This window comes from Mus musculus, chromosome 15, assembly GCF_000001635.26.
Source record: "Mus musculus strain C57BL/6J chromosome 15, GRCm38.p6 C57BL/6J".
Classification (NCBI taxonomy): Eukaryota; Metazoa; Chordata; class Mammalia; order Rodentia; family Muridae; genus Mus; species Mus musculus.
The window spans coordinates 100,461,159-100,479,469 of NC_000081.6; the positions used below are offsets into that span (position 1 = coordinate 100,461,159).

The window sequence follows — 18,311 nt, forward strand, 5'->3', positions numbered from 1 at the left end:
AGCTAAGCAGGCTGCTGGGGAGAACCGTCCTCAACGCTGTCACTCAGCTGTTGACCTACCAGGCAAGAGCAATAATGACATGACTATTTTAGGGGTGAGCAACCAATCACTTTCTGATTGGACTTGAGGCTTGCTCCACAGAAGGTCATTCGTGTCAGGTACAGTAAACGTGGCCAAAATCCGGGAGGAGAAGCAACTGCTATTGTTCTGCTAAGTGTAAGCGAAGTCCCCATCAATTGCCTTCCGAAGATTTAGGTGTATGCCCGTAAGCTGGTAGCACTGTGAGGTTTCAAAGTGCACTGTGGTTACTGCAGTGACCCACAAACGGCCTAGGTTCTGAGAATGAGTGTGGAGTCACGGTGAAGCACAAGACATTTGGTCTTTCTTGAAGTCTCAGTGACGCGCTTCCCCAGAGCAAAGTGGGTTCTAATCCAGCGTCCCCCATCACAGATGCCAGTCAATAAATGACAAGCTCTATGGTTTTTGCTCTCTGTCGGACACACTAGGGATGGATAGAAGAGGGAAACGGAAGCTTGCTGCCGCCCAGTACTTCAGACTCGTGAAACAGTCATCACGTAGAAGCTGACAGTAAGACTTCTGACTGTTGGCTTTTGTGGTTTTTTTTTTTTTTTTTTTGGCTGTTGTTAACAAACACACAACACACAATCCCCAGCCTTGCCCATGCCTCTTGCTCTCTGGAAGCTGATTCCCTGAGTCACTAGCCCTGCTGATTGATGATGCAGCTTCTGCTTTCCCTTCCTGGAACACGAGAGACCGAGAGAGCGTGTGTGCTGCAGTCATCACTGCCTTTTAGGTCTGTGTCCGGGGGTGGGGGTGGGGAACTGTTCATGCCTGTCATCACTGTGGAGAAAGGGCTAGTGTTTGTGGACAACCTTGCTATGGGCCACTTAGCAAAGCCTCGTCTAAAGACAAAACCAAACCAAACGATACTAAATTAGGCATAAACACACTCCCTAATGAACCGGATCAAGATTATTGCCTAACGAAGCCAGACAGCCAGTGAGGTTCTACAACAGAACCAAATGGCTACCAGAGGGGATCTCAGGCTGGCACTCCATTCCGGCATTTAGAACTGCACCTCTCTTCTCAAGTCTGGGCCTGGAGGACCTTTGGCAACAGCCCAAGGGATTCAGGGCAAAGACTACTGAGAAGGTTAAAGTCTTTAAGGAAACAGCAGGCACAAGCAAGCAGTAACTGAAAAAAAAAAAAAAAAAAGAGTGCGGTCAGCAGGGGACTGCCCTAAGCACTTTACCTGTATTAACTAACAACACCAACAGCCCTGACAGACCCAACCTTCACCACCACCACCACCTCCTTTAAGTGTGGACCGCAGGAAAGCTTAAGGAGCCTGAACCAAAAGTTAACACAGCCAAGAAGTAAGGAGACTTGGTCAGGGTGGAGAATGCCACGGTGGACAACGTGGACAGTTTCCCGTGGTTTCCCCATGGGTCACATGGAAGCTCTCAGATGCCCACCGACCCTCACCAGCTCTCCTCCAATATTTTGCCTTTGCTGCCTTAAATCACACTGTTGAAAACCAAGGGATAACAGAGTGTCTCCATTTTATACAGGGGAAACTCTACTTCTGAGGATGCCCTTCCAAATATGATGTATCCAAGAAATGGACAAAGAATCCAAAGGTGGAATATCAAACAAGCTAGTTTTGAAAGTACTCTTTAGTCCCAGCACATGGGTTGCAGGGGCAGGCAGATCGGGGTCTACATAGTGAGTCCCGGCACAGCCAAGGCTACATAGAAAGACACCCCCGACCCCCATGCCACACCTCTAAACAAAAGGGACCTCTAAAGCCACAGAAATGAGGTGCATCCACTGTGTGCAAGATATCCCCATAGATATGTCCCAAGTGAAGTGTGAAAGGCACAGAGACCATCAACAGTCCAGAGAGCAGGAGGCCCCAGGCCTTCCCACCAAGGGTTTGCTGCTGCTGCTGCGACACTGCTCTCTGAGCTGCCTCAGGTAGTTTTCTTATGTTTATTGCCCCCCACTTGAGATGCCAGGACTAAAAGCAGAGATGGGTTACATAATAACCGAGCAAGCCTGGACTTCTATAGTAAGACTCCATCTCATAAAAGAAACAAAGACACTAAAGAGCCTGCCTCGACTCTGCTGTCTTCCGAAGCTGTTCCTTTAAAAAACGCCAGACTGCCAGGCTCCGATCCCCCTGCACCCTCTCTCCTGTTCCCACTACAATCATTCTCCATTGTCAGGTTTCTCTACCAAAGTTCTAAGCTTTTTGGGAGAATGGCCAGTCTTGTAATTGCCTTTATTTTCCTGAAACCTGGCAGAACAGCAACAGAGCAGTCTCTCACTTAGATGAAGATCAAACAGCAAAAGCTCACTGTGAGTCAGGGATGAGTACATAGGTCTTAGGTAGCTTGAGCTAGCCTCGACTCATGCAACAGACGAGGATGACCTTAAAGTTCTGAGTCTCTTTTTTTGAAGCTACAGCATGTGCCGCCACACCCGGTGTGTACAGTGCTGGGGATGGAACCCAGGACTCCCTGTATCCTAGGCAAACACTATACTCACCTAGCTACCTCTCAGCTGGTCCCCATTTACCGCATCATAAGTCTGCGGCCATTTAAAGATACCATCTGGGAGCTGGAGAGATGACTCAGTGGTTAAGAGCCCTTAGTACTTTTGCAAAGAACCAGTTTGATTGATTCCTCACAGTGGATTACAACCTTCTTAAATTTTAGTTCCAGGGGATCCGGCGCCCTCTTCTGGCCTCCTCGGGAACAAACATTCAGACTAGTGTGCATGTGTGCATCATGTCACAGGGCACCTGCGGAGTGGAGGTGGCTTTTTCCTTCTGGAGGAAGGATATCTCTGGGATATCTGGGAGAGAGAACTCAAGTGTCTTTATTCACTGATCCATCTTGTTGGCCTTTCTTTTTTATACTTTTAACTTTTGAGACAGGGTCTGTGTGTCACTGACTGGCCAGGGCCTTGGTTTGTAGACCAGGCTATCCCGGAACCCGGGTGCCTCTGCCTTCTGAATATTGGGATTAAGGGTGTGTGCCACCGTACCCATCTCTCTTTCTTCTAAAAGCTCCCATTTGTTCATTAATTATTGACTTTTTTATTTTTATTTTTCAAGACAGGGTTTCTCTGTGTATCAGCCCTGACTGTCCTGGAACTTTCTCTGTAGACCAGGCTGGTCTTGAACTCAGAGATCTGCCTGCCTCTACCTCACTAGAGCTGGGATTAAAGGCACGTGTCACCATGACCCATCTTAATTTTTGCCATTTCTATTGATTTATTTGTATGTGTACATATGTGTATATGAGTGTGGTGGTATTATATGCTTTAGTGTCCACCTGGGGGCAGAGGAGAATGTCCGGGTCTGTCTTTATCACTGACCGCTGTGGTACTTCTTTGAGGTGGGTTTCTTCCTGATCCTGATGATGACAGAGACACACACCCAACAAGCAACACACTTAACATCCTGTATAAAATATGTATTTATTGAAACAGGGTTTCACTATATAGCCTGGGCTAGCCTGGAATTCACTAGGTAGACCAGGCTGGCCTTGGAATGCTGAGACCCTCCTGCCTTTGCTTCCCTAGTGTGGTGGGATTAAAAGAACGCACCGACTATAGTGGCGCACACCTGGGGTTCCAGCTCTGGGGCCATGGAAACAAAAGGTTCAGCTTGGCTATATAGGGTATGATGTTAACCTCACATTTGTCCTCTGGGTCAGAGCTAGGATCAACTTGAGACCTCTATGCATACCTGGGGTGGGGTGGGGATTATCTTGACTAGGTTGATGTGGAAGACCAGGGGCAGTCAGTTCCTGGGTTGAGGTCATGGAGTGTATACAAAGGAGAAAGTGGTCCTATAGCGGTGACGCACACCTTTGACACCAGCATTGGGATCTTCAAGTTCAAGGCCAGCCTGGTCTATAGGACCAGGGATACTTTGAGAAACCCTGTCTTGGGGTGGGCTTGGGGTGGGGTGGTTAGCTGAAAACAAGTAGTTGTCACTGTCTCCTCTCCTGCCTGGCAGTACCTCAGGCTCCTGCTCCGGACTTCCTTTCCAGAACAGACTGTAACTGAGCCAAAATAAATGATATTTGCTTATGTTGTATAGAGGGCACAAATGCTCACTGATAAGCACTAGAGAAACCAGGGATGTCAATCACACCAGGTTGTCTCCTCAGTGGAAGAGATGGATGCCTGTTTTCCACTCAGATGGCTTGGCATAGATGTTGTTCATGACCTTTGCTCTCTGTAGGGCCAGACCTCACCCAAATCTCCGGAATGTTTATCCAACTCTCTCTCCCTACACCTTTAGCTTTAGCTTCCTCGGACAATAGAACCCATCTGTCTAGTTAGGGTTTCCATTACTGTGAAGAGACATCATGGCCAAGGCAACTCTTTTTCCTTTTTTACATTTTTTTTTTTTTTTTATGAATGAGAGTACACTGTTGTTCTCAGATGCACCAGAAGAGGGCATTGGATCCCACTTCAGATGGTTGTGAGCTACCATGTGTTTGCTGGGATTTGAACTCAGGACCTCTGGAAGAGCAGCCAGTGCTCTTAACCACTGAACCATCTCTCCAGCCCCCTAGGCAACTCTTACAAAGGGCATTTAATTAGGTCTGGCTTACTGGTTCTTAGGTGCCATCCATTATCATCATGGCAGACATGGCTCTGGAAGAGCTGAGAGTTCTCCATCTTGATCCAAAGGCTGCCAGAGGATGCATTGGGCATTGGGAGCTCTCAAAGCCGGCCTACAGAGTGACCTATACCATACACCTTATAGTTTATTTGAGACAAGGTCTCACTATGCAGCCCTAACTGGCCTTCATTTACTGTATAGACCAAGCCAGTCTCAAACTCATAGAGATCCTCCTGCCTCTGCCTCCCAGGTGCTGGGTTGAAAGGCGTGTACCACTATGCCTGGCCCCAGTTTCTATGATTTCTTAAGCATGCAGCTATATGGAAATAAATGCATCAATATGCCATAAAGTCGGGGTGGCATTGTCAAGAGACGAATCGTCTGCCTTAGGTCTCATTAGCTTTGAAGTTCTGTATGGATGAGCCAGTCAGTATTTCATGTTCTGTCCTTGCACCTACAATAAACTGTCCATTCCCCGTTTATGACCTTTAGTTGCCAGACAGTGGTTTCACAACTCACTTAGACATAATGCTTTCCCTGACTGTAGATCTGTTCCAAGCCTGCTTTCTTTTCCTAGTGCAATCACCCAGGACACATGAAGGTTTACAGAGCTCTATCTGCAGCTTGTATTCTATAGAGGAGTGCGATTACTTATTTCAATTTAGGAATTCTATAAAATCATGATCAGGAATTATGAAATCATCAATTCGGGTCTGCACAGCATTACCACATGTTCATATCGATCCTGATCAATAGTGTGGGCTGATGCCCAGGAATCACTGGGCTATGTAACAGCGACAGGAAAGGCATCTCAGCAGCAAGAAGCAATCCTGGGCTGAAGTCTCTGAGGACCCTGCATCTCAGAGAGCACCCATTGCAGGCCATGAAAAACCGTGGGCCATCTCCAGGAAACTCACTTGCTTCTGACACACAGGCACAAGCATAAGCAAAACGCTCACACACTGAAGCAGATCCAGTTCCACATAGGGAAATAGAGATTTTTCTTTAATAAACTCCCAGGCGATGCCTGTCACTTCATCTCCTTGCATCTTTACTATGGAAAGCCGTGGGCATTCTCACTTTAAAAGCCTCGAATCAGTGAATAGATTCCCAGTGTCTATAAGGCCTCTCAATTGTTCTGACTCCGACAACTAGAGTTTCAGTTCTTCTCCAGGTCAACTCATCTGTGTGCGTACACATTGTTCCAGCCCGAACCCAGCCGGCTCAGCATTGGCCACCACCTCTGCAGCTGTATATTTCCTGTTTGTTTTTTTTTTTCCATTTTTTATTAGGTATTTCGCTCATTTACATTTGCAATGCTATACCAAAAGTCCCCCATAGCCACCCACCCCCTCTCCCCTACCCACCCACTCCCCTTTTATGGCCCTGGCGTTCCCCTGTACTGGGGCATATAAAGTTTGCGTGTCCAATGGGCCTCTCTTTCCAGTGATGGCCGACTAGGCCATCTTTTGATGCATATGCAGCTAGAGTCAAGAGCTCCGGTCCTGTTTGTTTTTAAATGTTTATCTTTGTGCATGTATGTGAGCATTCGTGTGTGGTTCGTCCGAGTGGATGTATAATGAATGCCACACGTCAGTCAGAAGACAACCTGAGATGTCTGTCCTGTCTGCCACTTTGGGAAAGGGTCTTTTCTCAGTCTCTTTTCCCTGCAGGGCGTTCCAGACAAGCTGGCCTCCGAGATTCTGGACATTTTCCTATTTCTACCTCTCACCTTCCCCACTGCAGTGCTGGGATTATAAATGTACGCACTGTGGGCTGGACAGAGAGAGACAGACAGAGACTGAGCTTGTGTGCACACACACTCGTTACCTGTATGTCAGTGGAAGGGGAATGGAAGAAGAAATACTCAGCAGCTATGTGAGGAAATGAATCCGTAGAATCCGTATCACATTTTTTCTTTTTGTAGTTTGTGTACATGTTTGCGCATGCCTGGTGTTGGATATGCACATATCTTTTTTTTTTTTTTTTGGACAGGGTCCCCTCTAACCCTGTAACTTGCTAACTTGGCTAGACTGGCTGGCTAGCAAGTGCCAGGGCTCCTCCTGCCTGGGTCTCAGCTCTAAAGAAGCTCCGGGTTCCCCTGCACAGAGGCCAGGACGTGGGTGTGTTGGGGGTGGGGTGGGGAGGCGGTCATAGGCACAGACCACCGTGCCCAGCTTTTGGCGTTAGAGTCAGGGATTGAACTCAGGTCCTTAAGCTTACTCAGCACTTTACCCAGGACGACCTCCCCCCCCCCGCCCCCCCCCCCACACCCTGGACTACACAAAATGCCCTCCCTTTAGTTTGTTCTCCCAGGCAGTGCCTTTCCATTTCTGTTAGAAAACCGTCTGTGACTGCGCTCGTGTCTCCTGGGAGTTCTATTAGCGAGCCGGAGACACCGTAGTTGAGGGACTTAGAAGCTACCTGAGAACCGAGAGAACCCATCTTTTGGTCATTTTCTATCCTACCTACCTACCTCCTCTTGCAGAGAACAGCTTTGCAACTGTTCAAACCACCAGCCCTCCAAACACGGAGATGTTCTACAGACGTGGGAGCTTTTGCAAACATGCAAACATTTCATCCTTCGATCTTCACAGAATTCTGCAACACAGGTACAACCCACATGAAGTTCACCGAAGTGACCTGTCCAAGGTCCCCCACACTAAACCTGACTGCAGACGCATGGCTTCAGCGTGCTTCACGTCCGTTAAAATGCCTATGGACACAAGAGGGCCGTCGACTCTCGCGGACAGCTGGACGCCTAGAAACCCTTCCGAGTTTCAAGTAGTCATTTCTCCAAAAAATATCCACCGCGCACCTACTCCGTGACAAGGGCGCGTGAGGACCAGAAAGCGAGGGTTGGAAAGGGGTTCTACACCTGCCGCCAGATTGATGGAGGGCGGAGCCCTGCCGGCCGCCGCCACTAGAGGGCGCAGCGCCACCCCGCGCCGCCGCCATCGGGGCCACGACCCCGGGCTCCCACAGAGGTCAAGGGCAGCGCCCGCGGCCCCGAGCCCCCAGGGACCGACGAGGGCACTGGGTTCCTCAAGGAGACGCCGTCCTCGGCTCACGATAGCGACCTCAGGCTGGGCCGGCGCTCGCTCCCTCGGGGAGGCTCGCTTCCGGTCCTGCGCGCGGAAGCGTCGCCGCGTCCAATCCGGGTCCCCGCCCGGGCTCGCCCGGGGGGCGCGGGGCGGCTCGCAGCCGCCTGTCGGCGTGGAGGGGCGGCGCGTGCGTGCTGCGGGGCGCACTCTGACCCGGAGACGACCTCTCTCCGCGCTCCCTCCCCTGCTGTGAAGATGGCGCTGTCCAGGGTGTGCTGGGCTCGGGCTGCTCTGTGGGGTTCGACTGTCGCCCCTGGACCCTTTGTCACCCGGAGGCTGCAGCTGGGCCGCTCTGGCCCTGCGTGGCGAGCCCCTCGGTGAGGGCCCTGGAGAAAGAAGAGCATTTTTGATGTAGAAGCCCTTCCAGCGGCTCAGCCTCCGCCTCTCGGGATCCCCTGCCTTGGGCCCTGGGTTTTGCTTTTCCATGCAGGATTCCCACCGAACGCCCGTCCCTGTCCCTCTCCGTACTCCGTGTCCACCCGATTGTCCCCGCACATCCTGAGCTCATCTTTCAGCTTCCCCTTCCCATCTCTCCATGGCTTCAGCTTGCATTCTCCTGGCCCCGCAGGCTTTGCGCACGCTCCACGCTCACACCTTTCTGCATGATCTGCCCCTCTCATACCAACCCTAACCCTGAGCTTGGGTTTTCAGAAGAGTTCTGGCAATCGCTCTCAGAAACCGTATGTTTACCGAGGGGTCCTACGTACCGAATGGCTTCTACTCCTTCGCAGATAGTCTCTTTGGTCTTCGTTGTAGGTCTTCAAAGCTTCACCTTTCTCCGAAGGCGGACGTGAAGAACTTGATTTCTTACGTGGTGACCAAGACAAGAGCGATTAACGGATCGTACCATCGTTTCTTGGGGCGTCATTTCCCCCGCTTCTATGCCTTATACACAACCTTCATGAAAGGTAAACGCTAACATTGAGAAGCCCGAATCTGCTCTTCTGCGTTAGTCACAGTCAGTGAGATTGCAATGTGCCGGGTCCGCTGCTGCGCTGTGAGTTGGGATGTCTTCTCTTCCGTCAGGGTTTGAGCATGAATTCTTACAAATTGTCACTGCCACCTCTTAAATATCCAGATGGATGTTATGGTAGACAAATCCTGACATCACTCGAGAGAGAGCAGAAGATGTAAATATATTCTCATTTCCTTAGAAATTCCTTGTCCTGCTCAGTGCAGACCAGACCCAGGGATTGTTATCATAAGGAAACCAGATTAAATGCTTTGTTTTAAACTCCTTAACACCAGGGCGTCATGGTCGATTAACCCTGAGAGCTCCCCAGCCAGGTAGTAACTCGCTGCTTCGTGGGGCGTGTTTATCACGTGGCCAGCTTAGATAACTTGTAGTGGAAATAGAACTGTAGACACTTGGTTTCTGAATGCTTCCACTCAAAGTGGAGGTCCGCTAGCTATGTTGAGATGATACCTATAATGTCACATGACAGCCCTGGAACCAAAATGCCGGATTCAAATCCCATTTGTGACTTAGACTGTGCACTGGCGCTAGTGACACTTACAGGGTCTTTGGTGTCTCATCTGTAAGGAGGTACTAGAACCTACCTGCTGATTACCTAGTTATGATTATTATTTAGTCATCTAGGAAGAGTGTAGCTCGGGCTGGCCTGGGGCTTTCTGTGTAGTGGAGGATGACCTTGAATTTCTGGTCTCTCTGCCTGCTGGGATGGTAATGCTGAGTGAGCCACCACACCTAATGGTGAAGAGTAGATCAACATATTTAAAAGGCTTAGAACATGGCCTCATTTATTTTAGTATGACAGCTCTATACCAAGTGTCCAATATGTGTTAACTTTTTCTATTGTTGTATTCTATACTTTTATCCACTAATAAAAAAAAATAGAACGTTGCCAACTCTGAATCTTACTCTAATCATTAGCGTCATGGAGTTTATCTAAGAAGTGGAGGTAACAATGGCTGCCTTGTTAGCCACGGGGGTTCTGTGTCTTACAGCCCCACAACCCAGCATCCCAAGGCAGGAGAATCAGGAGGTCTAGGCCAGCCTCAGCTACACAGCAAGGCTGTAACAACAAAAACAACAAACCCCCTCGAAACAAAATACTTAACGACCACCAATCATAGACACATATATGCCTTGTGTTATTTGAAGCCAACCTAGATAACATTTTGGAAGCATTAGAAGTGATTTTATTCATTTTATTTGTGTGACTGTCTTGCCTACATGCGTATCCGTGTGCTGTGTGCATGCCTAGTGCTCTCTGAGGTCAGAAAGCATTAGATGCCCTCGAGCATGTGTTCTGGATAGTTGCGAACCACCATGTGGGTGCTGGGAACCGAACCTAGGTCCTAGGTGACTGCAAGAGCAGTAAATGTTTAAACCTGAGTCATCATCTCTCCAGCCCTGGAAATAGGTTTTTTTTTTTTTTAAAAAACTAGAAAAACAAGGATTATCATAGATGGAAGATTCAGAATGGAATCATAGCAATATATCAAATCATGCAGCTTATAAACATGCCCCAGAAAGCAGCAAGTTAGTATCTAGCTGGGATGCACATAGCTCAAGTTTAAAGCCAAGCAATGAGTAATTCAGCTGGGTTATGTGCTAGGGGAAAGGATGGGGGGGGCGGGTCTGCGAGGCACAAGCTTCCTTGTCGGTAGAGCCGGGGAGGGGCCGGTGTGTGTGCATGTGAGTGACCACGGTAGGCGATTCAAACCGGGATAACACCACGTTCTGTCCTCCACTTTAATGGGGCAGGAATACAGATGTTATGGGCTGATGGCAAAAAGGCTAGAAGAATAAAGGCAGACATGTGGAAACAAAACCTAAAGTTTCATCAACTCTCTTACCGGGAGATGGAGCATTTGAGACAGGTACGGGCCGGGGACAAACACCCAGAAGCTCTCAGCGAGGTAACTGCGGAGAGCTCAGCTCGGCTTCCTTCCTTTCCTGTTGCTCACTGGTCAGACATTCCCCTTTGCCACGAGGGCGTCCAGTTGTTTTTGTCAGAACTGGGCTCGCTGAGAATGAAGCCCGCAGCAGGGCTATAGAGAATCCCAGGCGCACACTCTGATTAAATCTGTAATTAATAAAAAAAGAAAAAAGAAAACACCCCAGTTTGATTTTTAACACACAAAGATCTGCAGCGAGAAAGTGTTTGGCAGTGACCCGAGGAGCTGAGGTAAGAGCCAGGGGACATCCTGCATACCCAAGAGAGTTTACCTAGAGATCCCGATAAAAGGCCAGGCCTGGAATAACAAGAATCAACCTCTGAGGTTCCACCCTCAAGGAACTTACCACTAGGAGGCAGAAGTCGGCATGGCCCTTTTTTCTTTTCCTTTTCTTTTCTTTTCTTTTCTTTTCTTTTCTTTTCTTTTCTTTTCTTGTTTTTCGAGACAGGGTTTCTCTGTGTAGCCCTGGCTGTCCTGGAACTCACTCTGTAGACCAGGCTGGCCTTGAACTCAGAAATCCGCCTGCCTCTGCCTCCCAAGTGCTGGGATTAAAGGCGTGCGCCACCACCGCCCCGCAGCATGGCCCTTTTCGTAGGCTGCAGTATAAGCTCATTTTAAGTGAGTGGGATGGAGGGATTGGCCACATTATCAGGAACTCACCCCAGTTAAAATGGGATCTGTTTATTTCTGTTTAGTTCCGACGAGATATCACCAAGTGTCTCTTCGTTGGCCTCATCTCCATTCCACCCTTTGCCAACTACCTGGTCTTTTTGCTAATGTGAGTATATACTACCAGCAGCTTGAAACTATACATTTAGAAGAGTTTATTGTATTATTATTTTCATGTATATGGATGTCTTGTCTGCATATATGTCTGCACCACATGTGTACCTGGTGCTCTCGGTGACCAGAAGAGTGTATCAGATTCTTTAGAACTGCAGTTACAGGTGTGGGTGCTGGGAATTGAACCCAGGTCCCCTAGAAGAGCAGCCAGTGCTCTTAACCTCTGAACCATCTCTCCAGCTATGAAAGTACAGATTTTTTTTTGTAAAGATTAAAAATCATTTTGTCTGGTGTAGTCCCAGTGCTTGGGAGTTGGAGCATAAGATCAGAAGTTCAAGGCCAGCCTGGATTATAGAATGAGTTAAAGGCTAACCAGAGCTACATGAAACCTTTCTCAAGCAAATAAAAAACAAAAGCCGAGAAAACTATTCATTTTTAGTTACATTTTTATCTTTTATTTTTATGTATATGTGGTTGTATGAACATAATTATATGCATTACAGGATCCTGTGGAGCAGAAGAGGGCATTGGGTCCCCTGGAATTGGAGTTATAGATGGCTGTAAGCCACCGTGTAGCTGCTGGGAATTGAACCTGGGTCCTATGAAAGAGCAGACAGTGTTCTTAACCCCAGCTCCCAAGAAAATCATTTAAAAATTTTTTCATTTCTGAAGTTCAGAGGTCATCAAACTTCCTGCTTCAGTCTTTTCATTATTCCAAGTTTTTTTTTTAAAAAAACTTAGATTTATTTATTTTATTCTAGTCTATGGCTGTGAGTGTTTTGCCTGCAGGCGTGTATATGCACCATGTAAGGGCCTACAGATTGTTGTATGCCATCATGTGGTGCTGAGAAGTGAACCTGGTTCTGGGGTCCTCTGTCTGTAAGGACAAAATGTGCTGTTAACTGCTGAGCCGTCACCAGCCCTTGTCCCAAAGTTCTTAAGAACTACTCAGTGACACAGCACAGTGACAGTGTAGGTGGCTCAGTGGCCCTGGGTGTCGTGAAGTAATCCTAGTGTCCTCTCCACCCTACATCCCTCCATCCGGCTCCCCGAGACGGATGACACGCTGGAAAATGTTTTCAGCAAAATAATCATGCTCACATTCCGATATCATGGCTTCAGTATTTGATAGCCAGAGATGACACTTGTAAGCCGGGATCCTATGTGGTGTTTAAGCCGTTGGCGGCTGGGTAACAGCAGACTAGCCAAAAACCTCTCTTCTCATGATTTCAGGGCCTGAGGGCCCACGTCTGCTTCCCAGCACCTACACTACGTGCCTCACAGCTGCCTGGGTTTCCAGTTCTGGGGATCTGACAGCCTATTCTGAACAGCTGCACGCATGTGCACAATAATCAAGAAGAAAATCAAATAAGACTTGAAAGGATAGTATTTGGATAGGGCTCAGGAAAGCGATTGATTTTTTTCTTATTTGGGTGATGTTATCATGTTTGACCATAATGCTTAGCTGTTGAGGGAGCCAGTTGAAGGTCCCAAGGTCACTCTATGTCTAGTGCTTTGATGTGGATATTTGAAGGATGGGCCTGCCTATTCAGAATGGCAGTCTGAAGTGGTAGAGCTTCTTACAGCACAGTCAGAGTTCGAATGAGTGTGTGACCTTGTAAAAAACAAAAACAAAACCCAAGGTCTCACCAGGTAGTCCTGGCTACCTTGGAGCTGAGAGAGATGGGCTTGCCTCTGCCTCCCAGTGGGACTAAAAAGTGTGTACCGTCACACCCACCCTGTACTTGTGATCTCTTTGTCTTAGAGGTCGTAGGGTCATCTCTGCTGTGGTATGAATTAATCACCCAGAGTGAAAGAAGAGGTAAACGCCGGGCAATCCTAGCAGAGGCAGGTGGATTTCTGAGTTCGAGGCCAGGCTGGTCTACAAAGTGAGTTCCAGGACAGCCAGGGCTACACAGAGAAACCCTGTCTCAAAAAACAGACAAACAAACAAACAAACACAAAAGAGAGAGAGAGAGAGAGAGAAAGAAAAGTTAAATAAACCTCCCCTGCCCATAAAAGCACAGAGGCTTTGTAGCCGGGCTAACTAAATTAAAGAGCACTCGATGGCCTTTTCAGGACTGTGGATGTGTGACCGTGCTGTGGTGGGCAGTCTGCATCACACACAGCACCTAGCTCCGTGTGCAACTCTCCCGAGCGTGCTTTGTGTTTCAGTTCAAAGTGAGGCATTTTACCTGGCTGCTGCATACCAAGCTTCCTTCCCATCACACCTCAGCGATACCGCTTGCAATTGTGCGAGATGCGGGTGAGACTCACAGGAGAAAGGATGTAGAGAGCCAGGTCTCTGCTGGCCTCCTAGGATCCATGACTGCCGGGTGCCTGACAGCCCACTCTGAAAGATGTCTTTATGGCTTTTTCCTTTTAGGTACCTGTTTCCTAGGCAACTGCTAGTCAAGCATTTCTGGACCCCCAAACAACAAATTGATTTCTTGGACGTTTATCATGGTCTCCGGAGGCGGTCCCACTCGGAAGTCATCACACATCTAAGAAGGGCCAGCACTTTTGTTTCTCATGAGAAACTCCGGAGGCAGCTGACAGACCTGTGCACCAAGGTATCTTTCCACCCAGGGCTCCAGAGGTCCCAGGCTCTGAAGCCAGTTACAAGCAGCCAGTCTGGGTCTTTCTAAAATCTACTCATTTCTTGCAAGGTGCAGAGTGGCACCCACCCAGCAGCACAGGACGTCCTGGCTCTCAGAGATTGCTTCTCTACCTACCCCTTGGGCTTCAGCCAGCTCCAAGCCTCGCAGATGGTGAGCACCTTGAGGCCTTTTGCATCCACAGGCTCATCACCTTCGAGGCTGTAAAGTAAACCTTCCCCCTCCTCCCTGCCCTGCTGTGTTACAGAGAGCCTTGAGCCAGGCCATGCTCCTCACACCTTACCTGCCCCCGCCCTTGCTGAGGCAGCGGCTAAAGAGTCACACCACCGTGATCCACCAGCTGGACAGGGCTCTGGCAAAGCTGGGGATTGGCCAGCTGACTGCACAGGAAGTGAAATCGGTAAGAGGCTGATTGCGTGTCAAGCGGGGTTCCAGGCTGGGCTGGAAGCTTCCAGGGCTCCTTATCTTGCTCAGATGGGAACACAGCTCTGTGTCTGGGTTGCTTTAGTCGTTCTGATAGAGGATCTCTCTATGTAGCCCTGGCTGGCCTCAAACTCTCTTTGTAGATGAGGCTAGCCTCGGAACTAAGTGCTAGTATGACAGTCTCAGGGTGACATGATGAGACCTCCCTAGCCTCCCATGTGGTACAGGCTGGCCGCAGACTTAAAGCAATCCTCCTGCCTCAATCTTCCAAGTGTCAGGATTACAGGCAGAGGCACTACCACTACACCTGGCTCCACGATCTTCTTTCATTTTATTTCTGTGGACTTTTTCTTAGTGAACATTGAGAGTGGGTTTGAATTTAAGAAGCAGGGACCCTGGGCGGGGTACGATGGCACAGGCCTGTGACCCTAGCACTTGGGGTGAGTCCCAGGACCTGTTTTAAAAAAATGTCAAGGACAATATATTTTAAGCCTGCTGTTTTAGACTATAAAAGGGTATCCTTAAAAACGAGGAATGTGGGTTGGTTTTTGGTTTTTGGGGTTTTTTTGGCTCCCAGTCTTGGAGGTTTTGGTCCTGATCAGTTTGCCCTGCTGGTGTGGGTGCCATAATGAAGCAGTGCAGCCTGGGAGTATGTGGTGAAGCAAGGTTCATCTCCTATCAGCGGGGAAGCAGACAAGAAGAGGAGGGCTGGTATCATGCCCCCCCCCCCAGACCAGATACTTCTCAGGAGGCTTCATGTTTTAGCTCCCCCACCACCACCTCCCAGTGGCACAGAGCAGAGAACTGAGCCTCTGGGCTTACACACCAAGCTGGGGCTGTTGGTAACCTGGACGAGGCCCATACCAGAATATGTGGTAGGCCTCGCGCAAGCTGCTCAAGCACTCTACCTGGGACTGAGCCTCGAGCCTGTGGGCCTTGGCAGGACACGTAGCAGTGGGCATACTGGTTTATCCTCTACAGTGTACACTGCATGCTGGAGTTTTCCTGTGGGGATGAGGTGGTGGCTTGTTCAGGAGACTCAATCAGTTGTGGGTTTCTACTTCTGTGGCATACTGTGGCTGCTAAGGATGTCTCTCTTCTGAGCACTGCAGGCTTGCTATCTTCGTGGCTTGAACTCTACCCACATTGCTGACGACAGGTGTCGAGCCTGGCTGGGGGAATGGTTGCACATCTCCTGTAGCCTGAAAGGTAAGGCAGCCTCTGTGGCCGTGCCGCTGAGACCTACGCTTTAAAGCATAAACAAAAGCCACAATAAGAACCAAACAAAACACAGGGACTCACTGTGCAGCTCTGGCTGGTTTGGAACACACTATACCTGAGATTGGCTTTGAACTCGCAGCTATCTTCCTGCCTCTACCCCTGATTGCTGGGATTATAGGTAGTGCACCACCATACCTAGTTCATTTTGTACTTTGTTCCAGGATTACTTAGGTATTATGGAGTTTTTATCTAACACTATATATATAGTATATATATTATATATGTATATACTTCATATACATATATGTTATTTATAATATATATATATGTGTGTGTGTATATATATACATGTATAATTCAGAGGGCACAAACTCAGGAGCCTACTGCCTGTGTAGGCACAGCGTAGACTGTAAGACAGAGGGCCTGCTTCCTGCTTTGAGGCAGTGCTTCACAGCCTGGGTGCTGTTGGCATTTGTCTGGGGCATGCCTTGTGCACAGCAGGGTATTTATTGCATTCACTTGCCCATACCCAGTCCATGCCAGCCACAGCCCTGATATCTCCAGGCACTGTCAAGTGTTCCTGAGCTTGGGGTGGTAAGGGGAGAGGGACACAACTGTCCCGGGTGAGTAGTCTTGAAGCCAAGAAACGTCCTTACAGCACCAACTTCTACCACGAGGTAGGTGACTGCCAACGTGCGAGAACAAGGCGTAGTGGGCAAACAGTGGAAGCAGACACAAGCATGCTTTCAGGGTCTGGGGTGAGGCAGGGACAGTAGAGAACAGCCTCACGCTACTGCCTTCCCTGTCCCTGGCTGTGTACCCAGGCCTCAGAAGGCAGCTGTCCCCTAGCAACCGCTAACGCTGATGGTGTTTTCAGAACCCGAGCTGTCCCTCTTGCTGCACAACGTGGTCCTGCTCTCCACCAACTACCTTGAGACAAGGCGCTGAGTGAACCCCACGGAAAGGACGGCATTGTCCTGCAGTCACCTAGTGTAGTGGTGTGGGACCAAGAAGCACCTGTCAGCTGTCTGTGCGCACCACTAGTGTGGGAGGCAGCGGAGTGGGTTCCACGGGCTTCAGAGCACGCTACCCCCCTGGGAGCTATAGACATTCCTTCACAGCTTGAGCCTAACAAACCCATGTGTGCTAACCTGGAACTGGCAAGCATCTCTGGTACTGAACTTTTATTGTGATGTAATACTTAGGTCCTATAAAGTCAGCCTTTGCCCAGGTGGGAATCATGTGGCCTAAAATTGAGCACTGCCATGGTTTTGTTTTTAAGGTGTTTTTTGTGTGTTCCTTTTTGAGATGAGTCTCTGTTGCCCAGGCTGGCCTCCAATCCCTGTGCTCAAGGGATCCTCTCTCTCCAGACTCGGGTGCTGCGGCTGCACTGGCCTCACTGCCACGTTCTCTACAGCCGAGCCTTGTTTTCCTGAGACCCCGTGTCTCATGTAGCCGAAGAGGACCTTGAGATCTGGTCTTCCTACCCCCAGCTCCCAGGCGCTGGAACACCGGCAAGGAGCCCACGAAGCTCTGGGGTGTTGTCTTGGCTGAGTGCTTTTTACCGAGTCTTTGTGCACTAGCGGATCTCTGGTACCAAGAACAGTGCAGCTTACTCTGGGGTGAGGGCACCCATGCCTGGCCCTGCGCCAACACCCCGGCAGTGGTTTTTCTTATGCCCCCTCCCTTTTCCTTTTATGGCCTTTTTGAGAGTCTTACTGTATAACCTGGCAATCCTGACAGACAATTCTGCCACAGCCTCCTGGAGCGAGAATATAAGCATGAGCCACACCCATCCTTTCTGGTGAGACCAAAAGTAGGGCTGTTTCTCCTCGTCACTATCATGGGCTAACTTCCACCCCTCCTCTCAGTATTCTATGGACACTTTTTTTTTTTTAATAGTAATTTATGGGAACATTCTAAAGGAGGCGGTGAGAAAGAATGGCTGCCTGGCCCCTCCCTGCGTTTGTCCCCAGTGTCTTACTTTCCAGGCTGTCACACAGCCCCTAGGGACCTTACATGTTTGCTACCTCCACTGTGTTGCACTAAGCCATCTGTAACCAGCAGTGGCTGCCTTCTCTAGGCTGTGGGTCAAAAACGCACAAGGTACTAATTACTGCCCAGCCCTGGGAGACCAGGAGATTTGCAATAGATAGTGAGTTGGGCTTAACTGTCGTGTGTACATCTATGCCCTGTCGTTTTGTAATAACTTACTGTAAATGCATGAAGCACTGGTTTAAGCCTAAGTAAAGACTGCCTGAAACCAGTTTCTGGGAATTACTTATGCACACTCTACTCACTTCCCTAAGGCTTCTTTCTAAGAGTGACGTAACCTAACTAATGGGTACTTAACTGGTTGGAACAGAACTTTCTGAGGGAATGGAAGGAAGTCTTTAAGGATCAGACATGCTAGAATGAATGGTAACCAGGGTTAGAGAAAAGCGTAACCGCAGACAGCAGGAGTCTAACCGGCCAAGTCTGTCCGAGAGTGAGTGCAACATAAGGAAATCTCACAGGACAGGTTTTCGGTGCTTCAAAGGCAATGATTTGCATTTCTATCACAAAATATTC

At 49.0% G+C, this 18,311-nt stretch overlaps 1 protein-coding gene and 1 long non-coding RNA gene across 9 annotated transcripts in view; one reads left to right on the plus strand and one right to left on the minus strand.

The window, feature by feature from the left end:
• Positions 1 to 7,209, minus strand: part of 5330439K02Rik — a 29,124-nt gene extending 21,915 nt beyond the window's left edge. The window contains exon 1 of the long non-coding RNA XR_001781773.2: positions 7,143 to 7,209. This is a non-coding gene — a long non-coding RNA (RIKEN cDNA 5330439K02 gene). The remainder of the gene's footprint in view (positions 1 to 7,142) is intronic.
• On the plus strand, positions 1,263 to 18,094 carry Letmd1 (LETM1 domain containing 1). 8 transcript variants are annotated; one of them, XM_006521320.4, is made up of 9 exons: positions 7,626 to 8,087; positions 8,527 to 8,678; positions 10,502 to 10,617; positions 11,391 to 11,473; positions 13,865 to 14,051; positions 14,154 to 14,249; positions 14,344 to 14,496; positions 15,632 to 15,728; positions 16,618 to 18,006. In XM_006521320.4, exons 1-9 carry the CDS (start codon positions 7,966 to 7,968, stop codon positions 16,686 to 16,688), a joined length of 1,077 nt encoding a protein of 358 aa, XP_006521383.1. In that variant the 5' UTR covers positions 7,626 to 7,965; the 3' UTR covers positions 16,689 to 18,006. The 8 variants fall into 8 exon arrangements, with proteins under 8 accessions (XP_017172228.1, XP_006521383.1, NP_598854.1 ...); NM_134093.3 differs by having other exon boundaries at positions 7,853 to 8,087; positions 14,148 to 14,249; positions 16,618 to 18,094; NM_001357984.1 differs by having other exon boundaries at positions 7,853 to 7,980; positions 14,148 to 14,249; positions 16,618 to 18,094.
• The last annotated feature ends 217 nt before the right edge of the window (positions 18,095 to 18,311 follow it).

What these genes read in the sequence shown, in the direction of transcription:
- Letmd1 (NM_134093.3), top strand. Translation starts at nt 7,966, where the DNA reads ATGGCGCTGTCCAGGGTGTGCTGGGCTCGGGCTGCTCTGTGGGGTTCG. An exon ending in CCTGCGTGGCGAGCCCCTCG is followed by an intron (nt 8,088 to 8,526) that starts GTGAGGGCCCTG and finishes TCTTCGTTGTAG; the next exon opens with GTCTTCAAAGCTTCACCTTT. An exon ending in CTGCACAGGAAGTGAAATCG is followed by an intron (nt 14,497 to 15,631) that starts GTAAGAGGCTGA and finishes TGAGCACTGCAG; the next exon opens with GCTTGCTATCTTCGTGGCTT.